Genomic DNA, 18,251 nt, shown 5'->3' with positions numbered 1-18,251 from the left:
TCTTCTACTAATATTGTCTATATATGAATTAGATTTTAGCATGACGTATAACTCAAACTTTGGAAGAGACATATGTGTTATTGAATTAGTGTCCTAGGGTCATGTCGGAAGAAGGTATGGCTCATAACACAATTTTAAATGAAGCCTTTTATGTTGTGTCTAACTATTCATTTTTTAAAATGTGTCATACAATATAAATACCTCTTTAAAAGATGTACAGACATTTATTTTTCTCTGCTTTGCACATTAAAAAAGCGGGCAGACAGGTAAATATGCATATTTTCCTAGCGTTCAAACGGGCACTCTCGTGCCCGTTTGTCCGCTTTTAAGTAAGTGATCTCTATAAATATGCATATTTTTCTCTGTTGTGCCCGTTTAAAGAGTAAATATGCATTGTACTTTATTATTATTATTATTATTATTATTATTATTATTATTATTATTATTATTATTATTATTATTATTATTATTTATTTTAAGGTTTTCATTTTGATATAATAAGTTTAATTGTCACAATTGTTATGGATATATAATGAGTTAATTTTTTTGCGCCATATGTTAACCTCTGGGTTTATTGTGCTTTGTTAACTTAAACAAATGTTAAAATTAGTTATTTTTGTTTAATTAACAACGGTAAAATTTAGAAAACATTAGTTAAATTCGTCGCTAGTCAGACCAAGAAAAATGATTTTTTTTAAAGAGTTAAGGGATTAACTTAAATTTTTTGTAAATTAAAGGATCAAAATAAATCTCAAGATTAATATAAGAAAAAAATATTAAATTATATATAATCATGTTACATTTCGTTGATAGCTATTATATTTATTATAATTTAACTGTTTTACACATGATATAATTTATATATTTGCATATCATTTTTATAATTATGTTTATTTGGGCAGCCATCCCAAATTTGTTGACCTGGCTCCACCACTGAGAGTAGGAGTTAGAAAGCTACGAGAAAAAGCTACAAGCTTAACGCTGATGCCAAAAGCTAACTCAAAGTGATGATTATTCAAATATTTTCGTTTTTTACCAGACTTTTGGAAGCAAAATTTATTTTGTTTTATCTTGGACCATTTTATGTTTTTGGGCCTAGTACTCTTAAAGACCGAACCTTTATTATACTTATTCTAACTTAAGCCATTTTATGTATTATGTGTTTTTTTAAATAATTTTTCATCAATGAACTCATTATTTACTATATTATTAATATATTTTGTAATTTTCGATGTTGATATATGTGTATATTATTTATTCATTTTTTAAAAATATGGAAAATAGTGACTGATTAACAATTATTTAATAAAATAAGACTCTAAGTCAATCACTAAAATCGATCACTATTTCGGTCGAAAAAAATTCAATCGCTGTTGGTTACTAGTTCGATCATTAAAACAAATAGTGACTGATTTTAAGACTTTAGTGACCAAAAAGTTGGTCACTAAAGCAAATTTTCTAGTAATGAATCACAGAATTTAGAACACGTACTTGTTTGAAGTTTTTCTCACATGGTCGACTAAACTTCCCTTTCGATCTGTTGTTTCATCAATTCGTCCAAACTTGAGGTTTTTATGTTATATATTTAATTTTATTATTGTTATTCCTTCCATATTAATTTTATTTGTATTCTAACGCTTATTTCGAATTCTAATATAATTTGATAGAATTTGGTTTCTTTGGGCATAATTGATAGATTGTAGTTTTACAACACTTGATTGTTCAACTATAAGTCACTGTCAATCATGATGCATTATCCGATAATAGGAATTCAAATTTGCATAGGATAAATTGATGCTTGCTTAATGTACTCTATAGGATAGATTGACGCTTGCTTAATGTACTATATAGATTGACTACTTTTTTTATTAACTCGTTTTTGACCAGTGTGTGACAACGACTCAAACTTGATGGCACACAAGAGGACCTAGCCTTTGACCGGGCATAGTCCTCGCCGACGTTAAAGATTTAACCAGTTCCTAACAAAGGGGTTGGTAAGGGATAACAAGCCACAAATGTGAATACATTGTTGAAACAAAATTATAAGCGTGCAAAACAATGATACAAAATCACAGGAAGACAAAGCGATGAAACAAAATTGCAGGCGAGTAAATCGATGAAACAAAATTGCATATACAAAATTTGTAAATAAATGGTAAAATACATAAGCGCAAAACAAAAAACCAAGCAAATAAGGAACAAATAAATTACTTGCAATTAAGTAATGTTCAAGTTATAGTACAAATGCCTTAACGACAATAAAGACTACAAAACTATTACGCCTTTTTTCAAACTCATAGTCTTCTTCAATCTTTTCCTACTCACAGATTATCTCTCCATCAATAACCTTCTTTTGTAGATCCATCATCTCCCGAGTTTCTCAACGTCTAGACAAATGACTTTAACTTGGTCACGAGCATTATGGAAGACATCCAATACGCCTTTAATACCTTCGGCAATGACATCCTTTTATTCTTTCTTCAACTCCTTCACATGCACCTAGTGATATTCTTTCTCCTTCTCCAAATTCATATTATCTGCAATGACTTGGAAAGACAATCCTTCCTCAGTGGATTTCACCTTCTCTAGCTTCTTCTTCTTTTTGTCACCCAAAAACTCTTCTAGGCCAGTCACATTGGCAGCTAAAAGACTTTGGATATAGGCGACACCCAATTGATTGAAACATTTCGTGCTTCTTGAGAAGTCTGAGGAACCTTGGGAGGGAGAACAATTAGAGATTTGGGAAGAGTCACTTCAGGGACAACAAGAGTGATCCTAGCGACATAGGAGCCAAAAGACTTAGCCCTTTGGTCTAAACCTTTTTCCCCATAGAAAGTAAAGAGACACTCATGGATAGGGAAAAAACATATATCAACATAGTTACAATCCCTCCTGTTGACATCAACGCGTGAGACTAACCAATCAGAAGAATATCTCACTTCTATTTGAGCCTCTTCCACCTTCTCGACACTATCTAAGAAAGTAATTGTTCCCATTAACTCAGGATTCACCCAATGATACATTCTTGCATATGCCAACGACATTAAGTTTACATGTCCTCGTTTAACCATTTTACATGGTTCTCATGTAAAAGGTAACGCCGATCAGAAATGATATTAATACTCATAAAATATTATGATCTCTAAATTCAACATCACAAGGGTCTGAACCATGTGTCGTCCTAAAAGTATGGGTAAAAATGATAGCTTGTCACTCATCTCGAGTCGATATGGCTACATCTGGATCAATATAAGACTTGATGGAGGAGGAACGACAAGCAACCACTTTCCTAAAATCCATATTACAAGAGTTTCCATTTCCATCTTCTTTAGAAGTAGTAAGAGGACCGTATACATTATCTACATAACTCCCTTCAAGTCTAAAATTATCACTCAACACAATAAAGTTAAGATTAAGGTTGTTAATTTCTAAAGGTTCAACATAAGGGACATTAAGGTTCTAATAAATCGTCGATACTAGAGAATCCTCATCAACTTCATTTATATTCTCAGGAACATTTTCTAAATTGGCTATGGTGTATGCTATAGAGATAAATAGCAAATGAAAGGGGAAAAGATATAAAATGGTACATGAGTAAGAGGTGAATCGAAATGACTACTAAGGGCAAAGGGGACTTGATAATGGGGATGAACTAGGAACGAGGGACCCAAACAAAAAGGAAATATGACAATAGTAGAAATGACCAAAGCTTTGGAGAAGAAGGGAGAAAAGGGTTAGCAAAGAATACCGAGTTAGTTATGAGAGGGAACAAAAAAATTTGAAGGTCAAAGCAACCTTTATATAATGGAACAGATGAAGCAAATCAACGTTTCAGAATGAAAGCAAGCAAAAGGTAAAAAATCAACGGTCCAGATGACATCTAAAAAATGCAACAACACTTGAACGGACTCTAGCACTATAGGCGAAAATGCCACACCCTAACTTATGCACCTTGAGCCACATGCGAAACGTTTAATGATAAGATAAGCATTTAATGAAGTCGTGTCCAAAACTTTTTCACTTCTCAACATTAGATCACAATTAGACGTACATGATTTAACTCCTTAAAAGGTTTCCCATGCACCACACAACAGCAAGTATCAGACACAACTGTTCTAGATCAACCATTGGCCCAATACGAGATAGGCCCGATATTTTCTCAGTGCATAAATACCACCACATGAACAATAAAATACAAGAAAATAAAATGGAAAAACGCGGATAAACAAAATTCAAAGGGCATGTTAAAAAGAGAAAATCCATTATTGCAATTTATTATTTATTTATTGGAAAAAAAAGTAGCTAACTTTGAAATAAACGAAAACGAAGCAGACACAGAAGAAACATAGTCTCGTGTCTTAATAATAAAATCAAACCAAACATTTTTGTCTATTGACACATTCATCCATCTACCTCAACTGACTCGGTAAACTCAAAAGGTTTGTTTGTCCAACTTCTTTCAACTCCTTCCCTTTATTTTCTCAATCTTTTCACTTTCTCGCGCTTCTTTTGCTCTTCTTAGTTCTGATTTATGCTTTTAGATGCATTTATTAACTGTTGCGCTTTCATTGTTTTTTTTTTAGTTTTTGTAACTTTAGGATTCAACTTTGATAATATCAATCATTAGCTATTAATCGTTAACAATAACTAGCTGATAAGGGTTTGACTTAGATGTATGTGAATAGGATTTGAAGTTTTATATTCAGATCTTGTGGTTTTTTGTTGATAGATCCGAGTGATGAAATTGGTTGCTGAAGAGGAATTTATGTGAAGCAAAAATGGGGAATTCTTGTGTTGGTCCTAGCATTTCGAAGAATGGTATTATTCAATCGTTTTCGGCTGCGATTTGGCGTACACACTTGCCTGAACATGAAGGATCAGTGTCTACTAGAGGTTCCGGGAATGATGCAGCGAATGATAATGAAGCCGAATCTCCGCTGCCTGTCCAGAACAAACCTCCGGAGCAGATAACTATTCCGAAACCGGAGACAAAACAGGATATGAAACAGGAGACGAAATCTGAGACTGAACCGGAAAAGGATAAGGATAAGAAGAAACAAAGGAAACCTTCTGTGAAGAGAAGTTCTAGTGCAGGACTTCGTGTTGATTCGGTGTTGCAGAGGGAAACTGGTAATTTCAAGGAGTTTTTTAGTCTAGGGAAGAAACTCGGGCAGGGTCAATTTGGGATAACGTTCTTGTGTATTGAGAAAGAAACCGGGCGTCAGTATGCTTGTAAATCTATTGCAAAGAGGAAGCTTGTAACTGATGACGATGTGGAGGATGTGAGAAGAGAAATTCAGATAATGCACCATTTGGCTGGACACGCTAATGTTATATCGATAAAAGGTGCTTATGAGGATGCAGTGGCTGTTCATGTTGTGATGGAATTGTGTGCAGGTGGTGAGCTTTTTGATCGGATTATTCAGCGTGGACATTATACTGAAAGAAAGGCGGCTGAACTTATTAGGACTATTGTTGGTGTTGTTGAAGCTTGTCATTCTCTTGGTGTGATGCATAGAGACCTTAAACCTGAGAATTTTCTATTTGTTAATCAGCAAGAGGATTCGCTACTCAAAACTATTGACTTTGGATTATCAGTGTTCTTTAAGCCAGGTACTTTCTGATGATAACCGTATTATATTTTCATTCGATTGAATAAAGGGTTAAACATGTTTCTAATATTATACTTGTTTCGCGGTGTTTTAATCTCTGCATTCTTTAACGGAAACTTCATACAACTGGAAAAAGTTTATTGATTACGCGGAGAAAAGCTGATGATATTTTGCTTCCAGGTGATACATTTATTGATGTGGTTGGTAGTCCATATTATGTTGCCCCAGAAGTTTTGAAAAAGCGTTACGGTCCTGAAGCAGACGTTTGGAGTGCTGGTGTTATCCTTTACATTCTTTTGAGTGGCGTACCTCCATTTTGGGCTGGTGAGATCTTTTGCATTTTTTTGAACGTTGTCATTTTCTTGAAATTTTATACCTATACTTTTCTGATTATTGATACTCACTCCCTTGTGTGCTTATAATGGTTGTGTAGAAAACGAACAAGGCATATTCGAACAGGTTTTGCATGGTGATCTTGACTTCGCTTCAGATCCATGGCCTGCAATTTCTGACAGTGCAAAGGATTTAGTAAGGAAAATGCTTGTTCGTGACCCTAGAAGACGGATGACTGCATATCAAGTATTATGTAAGATGGTTTTTCTAATTGATTTTTTAGTCTTTTCTTACATGACAAATGTTAGTATTTTGTTGATGGTGAGGATTAATCCCTCAATTTCCTTATTAGGACACGTCTTAATCGAACAAACTTTGTTTTTTCATGCTTATATATGTGCAAATTCTTGCAGGTCATCCTTGGGTTCAAGTTGATGGTGTAGCTCCTGACAAGCCACTTGATTCCGCCGTATTAAGTCGCTTGAAGCAATTTTCTGCTATGAACAAGCTCAAGAAAATGGCTCTTATAGTAAGTTTGTGGATGCAGAAATTTCAAAGTTGTTTTGAGTACAACGATAATTACTCTAAATGTGTTAAATTCAAAGTCTTTGATTGCAAAGTGAAAATGAGATGTTATAACCTGAATCTCTTCATTTTACCATCCTTTGCGTTTTTCAGGTCATTGCAGAGAGCTTATCAGAAGAAGAATTAGCTGGCTTAAAAGAAATGTTCAAGATGTTAGACACAGATAACAGTGGTCAAATTACTTTCGAAGAACTTAAAGTCGGTTTGAAAAAAGTTGGTGCAAATCTTAAGGAGTCTGAAATTTATGATCTAATGCAAGCGGTAAGTATCTTTTGAAGATCGTGTTATAAAATAGAAAGCAAGAAGTATAACGATTGATTACTTGTAAAAAGGGTTATGCTATGTTTCTTAGAACTGTTACATCATCTTAGATTCATTGTAATAAATTAATATGTTCTATTCTATTTAGTAAACTAACTGAAATATCTATCTATACCTCGAAATTGTAGGCTGATATAGATAACAGTGGAACAATTGATTACGGCGAGTTCATTGCGGCAACATTGCATCTTAATAAAGTTGAAAGAGAAGATCATCTATTTGCAGCCTTTTCTTACTTTGATAAAGATGGAAGTGGCTATATTACTCAAGAAGAACTTCAACAAGCTTGCGATGAGTTTGGCATAAAAGATGTTGGCTTGGACGAGATAATCAAGGAAATTGATGAAGATAATGTAAGTTTCTTAGCTTATTGACTTTCTTATCCTCTTTAGTTACCTTCTCTCGACATTAACACTGACATATAGACACTGTAATAATTCGAGAAAATGGAAGTGATTGAACGTAACCATGTATGAATAATATTAACCGTGCTTTATCTTGTGCAGGATGGGCGCATAGATTATAACGAGTTTGTGGCTATGATGCAGAAAGGAAATGTTCCTATGGTTGGTGGTAAGAAAGGCCTTGAAAATAACTTCAGCATTCGTTTCAAGGAAGCATTAAAACTGTAGTATTCATTTCCAGCATTCAGATTTTTTTTCTTCTTCTCTCCCACTTTTTTCCTTTGAAAGTTGAAGATTTTGTGCATTAGCACAAGTCATTGGAGGCCAGTTTGGCCTTTCAGCTATTTTGTCGGTGTTTAGTTTAAATGGATTTTTTGTAATTATGAGAATGTATTATTGATTAAAGATTAAATAGAGGTGGTGTTTTAAACAAATGATATTAAAGTAATAATTTTTTATTTAAAAAGTAAATTATTTAAATATTGCTAATTTATTATTTATGTTGGGAAATACTAAATGGGTGCTCTAAGGCCATCATTTAATAGTATAATATAGGAAGTTTTTTGTAATAAAAAGTTATCCATTTAATGTACTAGAAATTGGAACACTAAACATTTTTTAGCAGAAAGTTTTATTATTTAAAATCTTTAAACAATACTCTCAGGTAAGATTACATATTTTATTTAATAATAATTTTATATTTTTATTGATAGTTGTTGGATGTGGAAAAAGATCAAAATACCAATTGTAAAATTGGTTCGATATCGGTGTGACCAGGCCAATTGTCAAACCAATTCACTTACCAATGAACAAGTGAATTTGTTTGAATGATTGGGTTGCACTTATTTTTTAACAACACTTTATGCAAATAGTGAAAAACTTTCAAAATTGAAACAACATTTCCTCTCGTGTCTCAACTCAAATTAACTCAAAGTATGAAACTTAACTTTCATAATATGAAGAATATACTTCTCAATGATTAATCTACCTCAAACTTCCATCTCTCATGATCAATCTCCTATCTTATTGTAGAACTAGCTCTTGTTATTTAATTTTATTTTTATTGTTAAATTTATTACTTTCATTTGCATTATTTTTATCGTTATTTATTTTTAATGATACATTTTTGTTTTGTAGTTAATATTTATCATTTAATTTGAGTGATTTAATTAAAAGTTTAGGACTCATTATTTTGTTTTTATTTGATGTTAAGACTTGTACTTAGGATGATTTTAGATATAAAATGATAACTATTGGCATGTTTGGATAAGATTCTAGGCAACCAAACTCACGTCTACAATAGATTCCAAGTTCCAACGCATTTGCACCGTGGAAATGAGAAGCTTCTTTCGAACGCACGTCTAACAACATTTCCACCGCGTTTTCAAACATGCACTATATAATAATAATTTTGTGTTACTAAATAATTTTTCTTTTTTTATATGAATTGAATATTGGATTTCTTAAGTTCTAACACGTGTATTGAAAATTTGTCTAGAATTTATAAAAGTTTTACTAAAAAGATTTTATAATCATAATTTTGTGTTGATATTACAATCATGTGGTTTGATCAATGACCCACCCGTCTGACTATGACCCAATGATCTAGTACTATGATCGGACTGATCACCGATCCGAGTTTTAAATCATTGCAAAAAAATAATGGCTGAAGTGAAGATTTGTGAAAAGGTGGTTACAGTTGTCAGATGAGATTAATAATAATTCAAATAATGATTGGTAGTGGCCGAAGTGATTTTAGTAAATAATATAGCCATAATGATTGAAATGATTATAAAAAATAAATAAAACGACGATTCGTAGTGATAGTTGAAACTAGGTGTAAATGGATAAAAAAACTGATTAAATGACTATTCAAACAAAATAAAATTAAAAAAAAAAACAACAATTTTTATGGTTTGGTTTAAAAATCAAACCTAACTAATAAAAATTGAGGTGTTTTGATTTAGTTTTCAGAGTTGTGAACTGAGGTATAAACATTATTCCCACTAACAATCGAACTCGTTACTCCCCTGATATCGTCCTTTGCAGGAGCTGTCATTGGAGCCAAAGTGTTTGGTTTTTAACTATTGAACTTTGAATGTAAAATAAAAAGTATGAACATGTCATCGCATATTATTTTTACATTATTTTATCAATGCACAAAAATAATTTGATGAATGTATCGCTGAAATAATTAAGTTATAGGAGAATATAATTAAGGGTAATTATAAAATGAAGTCAACAATTTCATTATTGAAAATTTAACTTGATAGAGGAAAGCCTTCACTCTCCTACAAATTGAACTTTATCAAGACATGCTGAAATTGAAATAATACAAATAAGTTATAATTTATAATTAATGATCTTTAAATAACATAAATTTTTTTTTTAATTTATTCAATCATGTGTCGAGATTATGTATTTTTCAATTTTACTTTCTATTCTATGCACTTCGAGGGGGTTTAAACGATGGAGCATATTATACATGGGACACACTTTGTGAGAGACACAATACATGTCCACCTAAAACTTTAAGGTGATAGGTGTGTGGATTTTCTAACTTATAAAGTGTTCATTCTTCTATTTTCTAACCAATGTGGGACTTCTTCCTCACACTTGATTCTCAACATTCTCCCTCAAGTGTGAGTGTATACATAATGCTCTCCCTCATGTGAAAGCTCTCTCTTCCACATTTACTTGTATCTATTGACTTTCTTTAACTACAAGTAAGTTGATCCCTTTTCTCAAACCAAAGGCTCATGATACCACTGTTGGAGACTACTCGCGGGGGTCAGCGAGGGAGCACATTTACACTTTGGACATACTTTGTGAGAGACACACCCAAAACCTTAAACTAAATCAAATCTATCTAATTTATATCTAAATCAAATTTGTATGTAACAAACTGTTTCCACACTTCTAAATCAAATCAAATATTTTCGACACAAAGAATTATAATTTAACACACAACCTAATTCATTGTGTCTGAGTTATATATATATATATATATATATATATATATATATATATATATATATATATATATATATATATATATATATATATATATATATATATTCATCATATCTCTTAGTCTTTTAAACACTTCGAATTGCACTCCCTTCGTCATGATATATGCAATCTGATTCTCAATTCTGTAGTGTTCCAAGTTCATCTTCTTATCTGCTACCTGCTCACAAAGATTGTGGGACCTCATTTTCATGTGCTTGCTTCGACCATGTGCTATCGGGTTCTTCGCCAGGTTGATAATTGACATGTTGTCGATCTTCATGATAATTGTTCCACGATCTTTACCTGTTAGCTCTTCGACCAAGTTCACCATCCATGTTGCTTGACATGCACAGAGAGAAGCAACTATGTACCCTGCTTCGCACGATGATAATGCCACCAGTGGTTCCTTTCTCGAACTCCAAGCAATTGGTCCACCACCTAGCATAAACATATATCTTACTGTGGATTTTCGATCCTCAACATCACTACACCAACTTGAATCAGTGTACACAATGAACTTGCATTCATTTCCTTTATCAGCTGCAGGAAATAAAATGCCATAGTTGAGTGTTCCTTTTAGATACCTCAATATCCTCTTCGTCGTTGCTAGGTGTGATACCTTTGGCTTATGCATGAATCTACTTACCATATCTACCTTGTATGCTAAGTCAGGCCTCGTATGACAAAGGTATCTTAGTGACCCAATAAGTCTTCGGTATTGGGTTGAGTCGACATCCTCTTCATCTGCATCTTTCGATAGTTGCAGTCTTGGTTCTACAGGTGTCGAAGTCGAGTTGCATTCTTCCATCTCAAATGTTTTGAGAATTTCACTTGCATGTCTTCTTTGATGCATCATCAAACCTCTACGACTATTGTAGAATTCGATTCCAAGAAAATATGAAATGTCACCTAGATCCGACATTTCGAATTCCTTGTTAAGATCACATTTGAATTCTTCGATCTCTTTCTTGCAGCTACCTGTTATCAACAAGTCATCGACATAGAAACATAGTATAAGCAATTCACTCTTACTTCTTCTTACATATACTCCATGCTCAGTTGTGCACTTCACAAATTCTTTCTCCCTTAGGAAACAATCGATCTTATTATTCCAAGCTCTTTGAGCTTACTTCAGTCCATACAGGGCTTTATGCAGTTTGTACACCTTTCTCTCTTCGCCATGTTTTACAAACTCGACTGGTTGTGCAACATAGACTTCTTCGTCTAAATGGCCATTCAGAAATGCACATTTAACATCCATTTGACATATGTGCCAATTGTTCAAGTCCGTCATACTAACAACCAACCTGATTGTTTCGATCCTGGCAACAGGTGCAAATACTTCATCAAAGTCAATTCCTTCTTTCTAAAGAAATTCTTTCGCCACAAGCATTACCTTATGTCGATTCATTTCCCCTTTGGGATTCATCTTCAGCTTCTATACCCACTTGACATTAATTTCCTTCTTTCCTTGAGGCAATTCGACAAGTGACCAAGTATTGTTATCTTCGATAGACTTCACTTCTTCATTCATTGCTTTAACCCACTTTGAATCCTTCAATGCTTCAGTTGAATTGATTGGTTCCACATATGCATAGAAAGCATAATGTTCCAGCTCAACTTCATCATCGACCACATAATTTGATGTAATCACGCATTTTTGCAACCTTGTAGGCATGTGTCTTGTTTACTGAGGTCTGATTGTACTTGTTTCATCAACCTAGTGTGCATTTGATGTACATGTTTCTCATGTAACTTCTCCAACTCGACTATGAGCTCATATCCACTAATATGGTTGTCGGGTAGAATATGAGTGTAGAGTGGTCTAGAAAGGGGTTGAATAGAGTTTTTTCCCAAAACCAAATTCAAAAAATATTTTCTTTTAAAATCAAATTTTTGAAAGGCTTAGGTACACAATTTACAAAAAATATGTTTGAATTTTTCGGGTTTTATGTTAACAAGGATTGGTATTAAGGAGAATCCAGATAAATGCCAGGATATCATATACATGAGAGCCCATCGTTGGTGAATGAAGTTCAATGACTGATTGGAAGAATTGCAACATTATGTAGGTTCTTATCTTGTGTCAGCTACAAATTCATACATTTCTTTGCAACATTGAGAAAACCAATTAGCTTTCAGTGGATAGGAGAATGCGAGAATGCCTTCTTAGAGATAAAGAATTTGTTAGCAGCACCACCCATACTTACTCATGAGAAGGAAGGAATTCCCTTACATTTATCTTTCAGTCACCGCCAGCGCTATAAGTTTGGTTTAAGTCCAGGAGGGGAAAGAGGAGGAAAGGTCTGTTTACTTTGTCGACAAGGTTTTGAAGGGGGTCATACTTCATTATCAAAATATATAGCATTTTGCGTTAGGGGTATGGTTCTTGCAAGAAATACAAGGCCTTAATTTCAAGATCACAAAATCATCACGAAGACAAATTATTCGATTAAGCAATTATAGATGAATTCGGATCTTAAAGGCATATGGTAGCATGGTAAGTGGAGTTATCTGAGTATGACATAAATTTTGTATCACAAAGCAACATCAAATCACAAGCAGTGAAAGATTTCGTAGTCGAGTTTAGCATACCAGTTGAAGTGGAATCCCCATGATATAAAGCTTATCAGCTGGCAGATCTTCTAATCTAAGATGAAGTAGAGTTGTGATTGTTTTTAGGGGTTGAACGAGGTGTTATTGGAATAATCACTGTGTTTTGTTTTTCAAGTTAGTAATAATGAAGTTGAGTATAAGGCCTTAATAGTAGGGATAAAGTTAGCTCAGGAAGTGATGGCCACCAAACTTGGGCAATGGTTGACTCAAAGTTATCCCCCAACCAAGTATAGGAAGATTACCAAACCAAATAACACTTGTTATCCAAATACTTACATCAAATATTTTAGATGGAAAAAGAGTTTGATATTTTCGAGACAATACGCGTTCCTCAAAAGGAGAATATTCGTGGCGATCTTCTTGCAAAGATCACCATTACAGAGAAGTTAGGCCTTAATAAGATAATGATACAAGAACTATAGAGATCCATATATAGTACAAAGTTCAAGGACGAGCATGTGATGGTGGTAGGTGCCAACTATAATTGGGTGTCACTTATCATTAATTACTTAACTAAGGAACAACTCTCATATGACGAGGTATAATCACAAAAGATAAAAATACTCGTCCAAATATATCATAGTGGCAGACAAGCTTTATAATATATCGCAGTCCATGCTAATATTGAGGTGCTTAATTGAGGAAAATGTGGACTTAGTATTGGCAGAGGTACACGAGAGAATTTGCGGAGTCCACATCAAAGGAAGATCATTAGCGATCTAGTTATTAAGAGGCAGGTACTGTTTGCTATAGATGTTAAGAGACATCACTAAGTTCGTCAACCAATGTAACAAGTATAAAAGGTTTTCCCATTTCATTCACTCCTCCATGATTCCCTTTCATTTCGTGATCTCATAGTGGTCATTCTATCAGTGGGATGGATATACTATGACCATTGTCACTAGCTCTGGGACAATTGATATTTTTTACGGCCCGGGGTGGATTACTTCGTTAAATGGATGAAGGCGAAAGGTGCACTAAGATAACAACATAAAGGGTGTGTCATTTCTATTGGAGAAATATTATTTGCAATTTAAGACTACCGAAAACCACCATCTCCGACAATATGACATATTAATTAATGGTCCAGTTCTACGATAATCTGGGAATCTTGACGAAATTCATATTAATTTAAAACCCCCACGCAAATGGTTAAGAAGAGTCTTCCAATAAAGTCATACTCTCCACCATGAGGAAAAAGCTCGATGGAGCTAAAGGTATTTAAGTCGAGAAACTACATGATATGTTATATTCGTACCACACAATCCCTTACTCATCAACCAAGCAGACCCATTCCAAATGGTTTATGGATCATATGCAATGCTCCCGGTTGAAATCAACACTTATACCTTGCGGCGATAACAGTTTAATGAAAAAGACAATCAATCTTAACCGGAAGGCTCGACGGAATTGCGGGAAAAAAACCGAGAGATGGCCCAAATACCAGATTTTATGATGAAGCAAAGAACATAAAGAAGATACAAACACCAAGGTGAGACCAAGAAAATTAGACGATGGCAATATGGTACTAAAATAAGTGGTAGCTCCGAGAGAGAAAGGCAAGTTACATCATAATTTGGAGGAACATTATCAAGGGTGCCATAAAGTTATCCTTATGAGTGTATAAGTTGGGAATTCTCGAAAGAAGAAGGTTTCCAGAACTTGAAACTCTGTGAACCAAGTCATTTATTTGGCTTAAAACAATCCCCAGCGGCCAAACAAAATGTATGCATGTAATATTATTAATGAATGAATGACGTCTCATGGTAACACTCTTTTCCCTGCAAGAGCATGAGTTTTTAAAGAGGCACCCTTGATGTGCTAAATACATCATGTGTCTCTTAACATTAATATGTACAAAGCTCAATGGAATAATAAACACTCTTATAAGAGCACCGAGTAGGAATCAACTAGTCTCTCCTTACACAAATAAAGACTTTTAGAAGAGCGCAAAGCAGGAACCCATCAGGGTCCCCTTACACATCTAAAGACTCTTAAAAGAGCATTAAGAAGGAACTCGTTAGACTCTTCTTTCACAAATAAAGAATTTTATAAGACCATAAAGCAAGAACCTAATGAGCTTTCCTTGCATAAATAAATATTATTAGAAAAGCACCAAGGAGGAACCCGATAAGCTCTCTTTGCACAAATAAAAATTCTTAAAAGAATGTATAGTCTAAACTAATCAAACTTTTCCACGTCCATTTAAAACCATGGTGAAGATGAAGAACAAGAGCTTGTCAGATTCTCTTTTAATGCTTCCTAAAAAATTATAAGTACCTCCCAGAACTCGCTCCAATTAAGGATGATATCAATAAAGGCAATGATAACAGAGTAAAAAATAAGTCCATAAAACACTAACAAAAAGCGAACCACAAAATAACTTAGTGAGACAAAAGTTTGCCATTACAAAGTGTCACTTCAGGCTTAAAAGAATTGAATACAAAAGCAACAAAATAAATAAAAAAGAATATTAAACCCTTAGACATCTTGGGCAAGATCAACAGGTTCTTCCCCCAAGGGGTCTTCTTCCCCCTCAACGAATCATTTGTTAGTCATCGCTTCCTTCAACGAGGTCTCCACCTCTGACTCAATGCTTGAGTTCTGGAAAAATATACGGGGCACTTTACTCTACCAGAAAACCATCCATCATGACCTTTGAGTGGTTGAATTCATCTAGATTATGGTGGGGATAGAGACATAACACTTGGGCTTTTGCTTTCTGAAACCCCTAGTCCATAACAATAAGAATTTCCATTTTGTCTTCCTCGAGATTGATCTTAAAGGATCGTAGGAGAGAGGCATGATTTTCACATGCCTTTATAAGGTTGACCATTTAGGCTTCAACCTTAACGAGCTTGTCACTATGGATTTTGCAGTGGGTTTCCATAAATCTATTCCCCTTAAGAGAGAGACCTATTACTATCTCATCACATTTAGCTCCACCTCGAGGGAAGATATCCTCCCATTGACTAAGGTCTTTAGCTTATTTTATCTCCATAATCTCACATTTCAATTTGGTCTCTTTTTGGCTTAAGGAGTTCGAATCTTAAACTAGAGGTTGCCCCAACCTTACACTCCTCGTCTTCTGAGCACCCATTATCTTCGCTTTCTCAACAACTAAGGTTGTGTTGAAATGGTTATAAAGGAACCCCATCATTGCAAAGCTCTTGCCCCGAAATTTGAACTCATATTTGCTTTGGACAGAGGAATAATCGCTTTTTCGAGGTTTACCCCCTTTTCCCGCCTGTAATTACACCATCTGCTTCCACATCAATCGAAGGAATGTCATAAAAGTCCTCAGGCGATATTCCTAAGTTTGCATTTCTTTTCTTTGCTAAAGGCAAATTTAACCCCTCTAGGGCATAATGAGATGGAATGATGGTAAAAGAGATGGCTTTAACCATAGCCTCATGTGATGCATTTTTCCTTTTATTGGATGCCCGAGTTTGAAACTTGATAGGATCACTTTGGTGCACATGTTAAGTCTCGCCCCGACGGGCTCTGGTTTTCAACATCGCCGCCTTTCTCTCAGCCATCAAGACATGAGTTATCCTAGTTACAAAATTAGAGGAATGGGTCAGAATCAAAAAAAGGTGAAAATAACAAATGTGCATTACCCAATAACTCATCTAACCGTGAATAATCTCCCTCGTACTCAGATTTTATGAAATTGTCCTGAAATTTCAAGTGTCTTATTCTCCATGTCATTCAACATGTGTGGGTTATAACCCATGATTACAATAAGTTTACCAGTCCAATATATAAGGAACTAGTGTGATCCATCACAATCATATATAACCTTAAGACACTGGACGTTTCCTCCAACCCATATGAACTTATATGTTTAGTTCTTGTAATTAGAGGTGTAGAAGGATAATATGGTCTGCATTAGGATGGCTCTTACAATGACCGATCCGCCCCGTGCCACGTCCTTGATTTCATAGAAGTGGAAAAAGATGGTTGTTGTAGGAGTGACGTTGAGATCCCCAACAAATAATATTAAATCCTCGAGCAAATAACCAACTGTTAAGATGCAATTTGGAAGGGTCAATATTAAGTACATTGAGGAGATTGGAATTAAACATGGTAAAAGGGATACTCACCCCGAAGTCGTCAGTGATCCCGAGATAAAATATTAATATTCATTTGGCACTCCAAGAGGCCGTCACATGCAAACTTTCTCACTCGACACACAAGGTTCTAGGATCATGTCGACTCTGTTGTTAGTATATTGGACAATTTTAATTTAATTTAGAAAGCCTCCACCCTGTCGTTATCAAGAAAAATTGATATGAAACTAAAGACTTATCCGCTAAAAAGGATGGCAGAAAACTCTATGACAATCTCGACCAAATCCGAGGAAGAAAACACTGAGTTAGAGTCACTATCCCTAACAGAAGTGAGGGAGACGCCGTGCACCTTCCTCTCTACTAAGCCCAAACTTACTTCCTTGTGTTTTGTTTGTAAGCCTTTACACATCGCCTACACAACTTATTTCTTTCTGAAACATATTTAGGCTCTATGACGTTCCTAAACTCACTGAGTTCATGAATAAACACCATACAAAATTAAACCAAAAAATAAGAAGAGATAAAAGTTGTTACTTGCTGATGTAAAAGAAGATAAAGATGTTACGGGCAGAGAAAACATGTTATTAAAAGAAAACACATGATGGTTCAAAGGAAAGAAGAATAATTTAAGGATGAGATAACTTTGAAAAGAAGAAATGAAAAATGATGACCCAAAATTTTGATCGGAGGAGGATGTGAGAAGTTAGAGTTTTTTATGTATAGAGCCTCATGACGTTGGAAAAGAGTAGTCAGATTAAGTAATTTTTTTGAAATTTTAATGTAAAAAATTATAACAAAATGATAAAATAGCTAAAATAACATTTTAAGAATAATTATTTAAACTAATTTTTTATTTAGAACTAATTTTTAAATTTTTTTCACCAAAAATATTTAATACTATAAAACTATTAAAAAATAAATTAAAACAAACACTCATTCTTATTAAATTATGTTACTTTTTCTTATCCTTAAATAACAATTTTGTTTGCCGATTTATTGATTATTTTTGTTAATAGTCAAATTTAATAGTATTATCACTATCATATGACTTTCTTCTTAATTATTTTTATTTTTCTAAAAACAATGTTTACGTTGTACTATTATTTTATTGTTGACAAAATTTAGAGATTTATTAAATTTTTATTAATTATAATTGTTTTAATGTGCTTAGGTATTTCTCTATTTTATGTATTACTATGTTTTAAAATCAATCCAATTTTCTCATTCATACTTTTTATTAACCCATATTTGTTTCATCTAGTCAAAATAATTGAATTTTTTTATCCAATTAACTA

The 18,251-nt window shown here is 33.9% G+C and overlaps 1 protein-coding gene across 1 annotated transcript; it reads left to right on the top strand.

Annotated features, from left to right (window-relative positions):
* Positions 1–4,281: 4,281 nt before the first annotated feature.
* On the top strand, positions 4,282–7,689 carry LOC131595880 (calcium-dependent protein kinase 1-like). Its single transcript, XM_058868388.1, has 8 exons — positions 4,282–4,439; positions 4,730–5,613; positions 5,793–5,936; positions 6,046–6,198; positions 6,359–6,474; positions 6,624–6,791; positions 6,980–7,204; positions 7,358–7,689. Exons 2-8 carry the CDS (start codon positions 4,779–4,781, stop codon positions 7,481–7,483), a joined length of 1,767 nt encoding a protein of 588 aa, XP_058724371.1. The 5' UTR covers positions 4,282–4,439; positions 4,730–4,778; the 3' UTR covers positions 7,484–7,689.
* Positions 7,690–18,251: the final 10,562 nt, after the last annotated feature.

Source organism: Vicia villosa, linkage group LG4, assembly GCF_029867415.1.
Source record: "Vicia villosa cultivar HV-30 ecotype Madison, WI linkage group LG4, Vvil1.0, whole genome shotgun sequence".
Classification (NCBI taxonomy): domain Eukaryota; kingdom Viridiplantae; phylum Streptophyta; class Magnoliopsida; order Fabales; family Fabaceae; genus Vicia; species Vicia villosa.
The sequence above is the reverse complement of the archived record's forward strand: the minus strand, read 5'-3'. Positions and strand labels throughout refer to the sequence as shown.

Bases quoted from the DNA above. Each gene is read 5' to 3' on its own strand.
- LOC131595880 (XM_058868388.1), top strand. From the start codon at position 4,779: ATGGGGAATTCTTGTGTTGGTCCTAGCATTTCGAAGAATGGTATTATT. The intron at 6,199-6,358 runs GTAAGATGGTTT...AAATTCTTGCAG, and splicing joins GACTGCATATCAAGTATTAT to GTCATCCTTGGGTTCAAGTT. The intron at 7,205-7,357 runs GTAAGTTTCTTA...TATCTTGTGCAG, and splicing joins AGGAAATTGATGAAGATAAT to GATGGGCGCATAGATTATAA.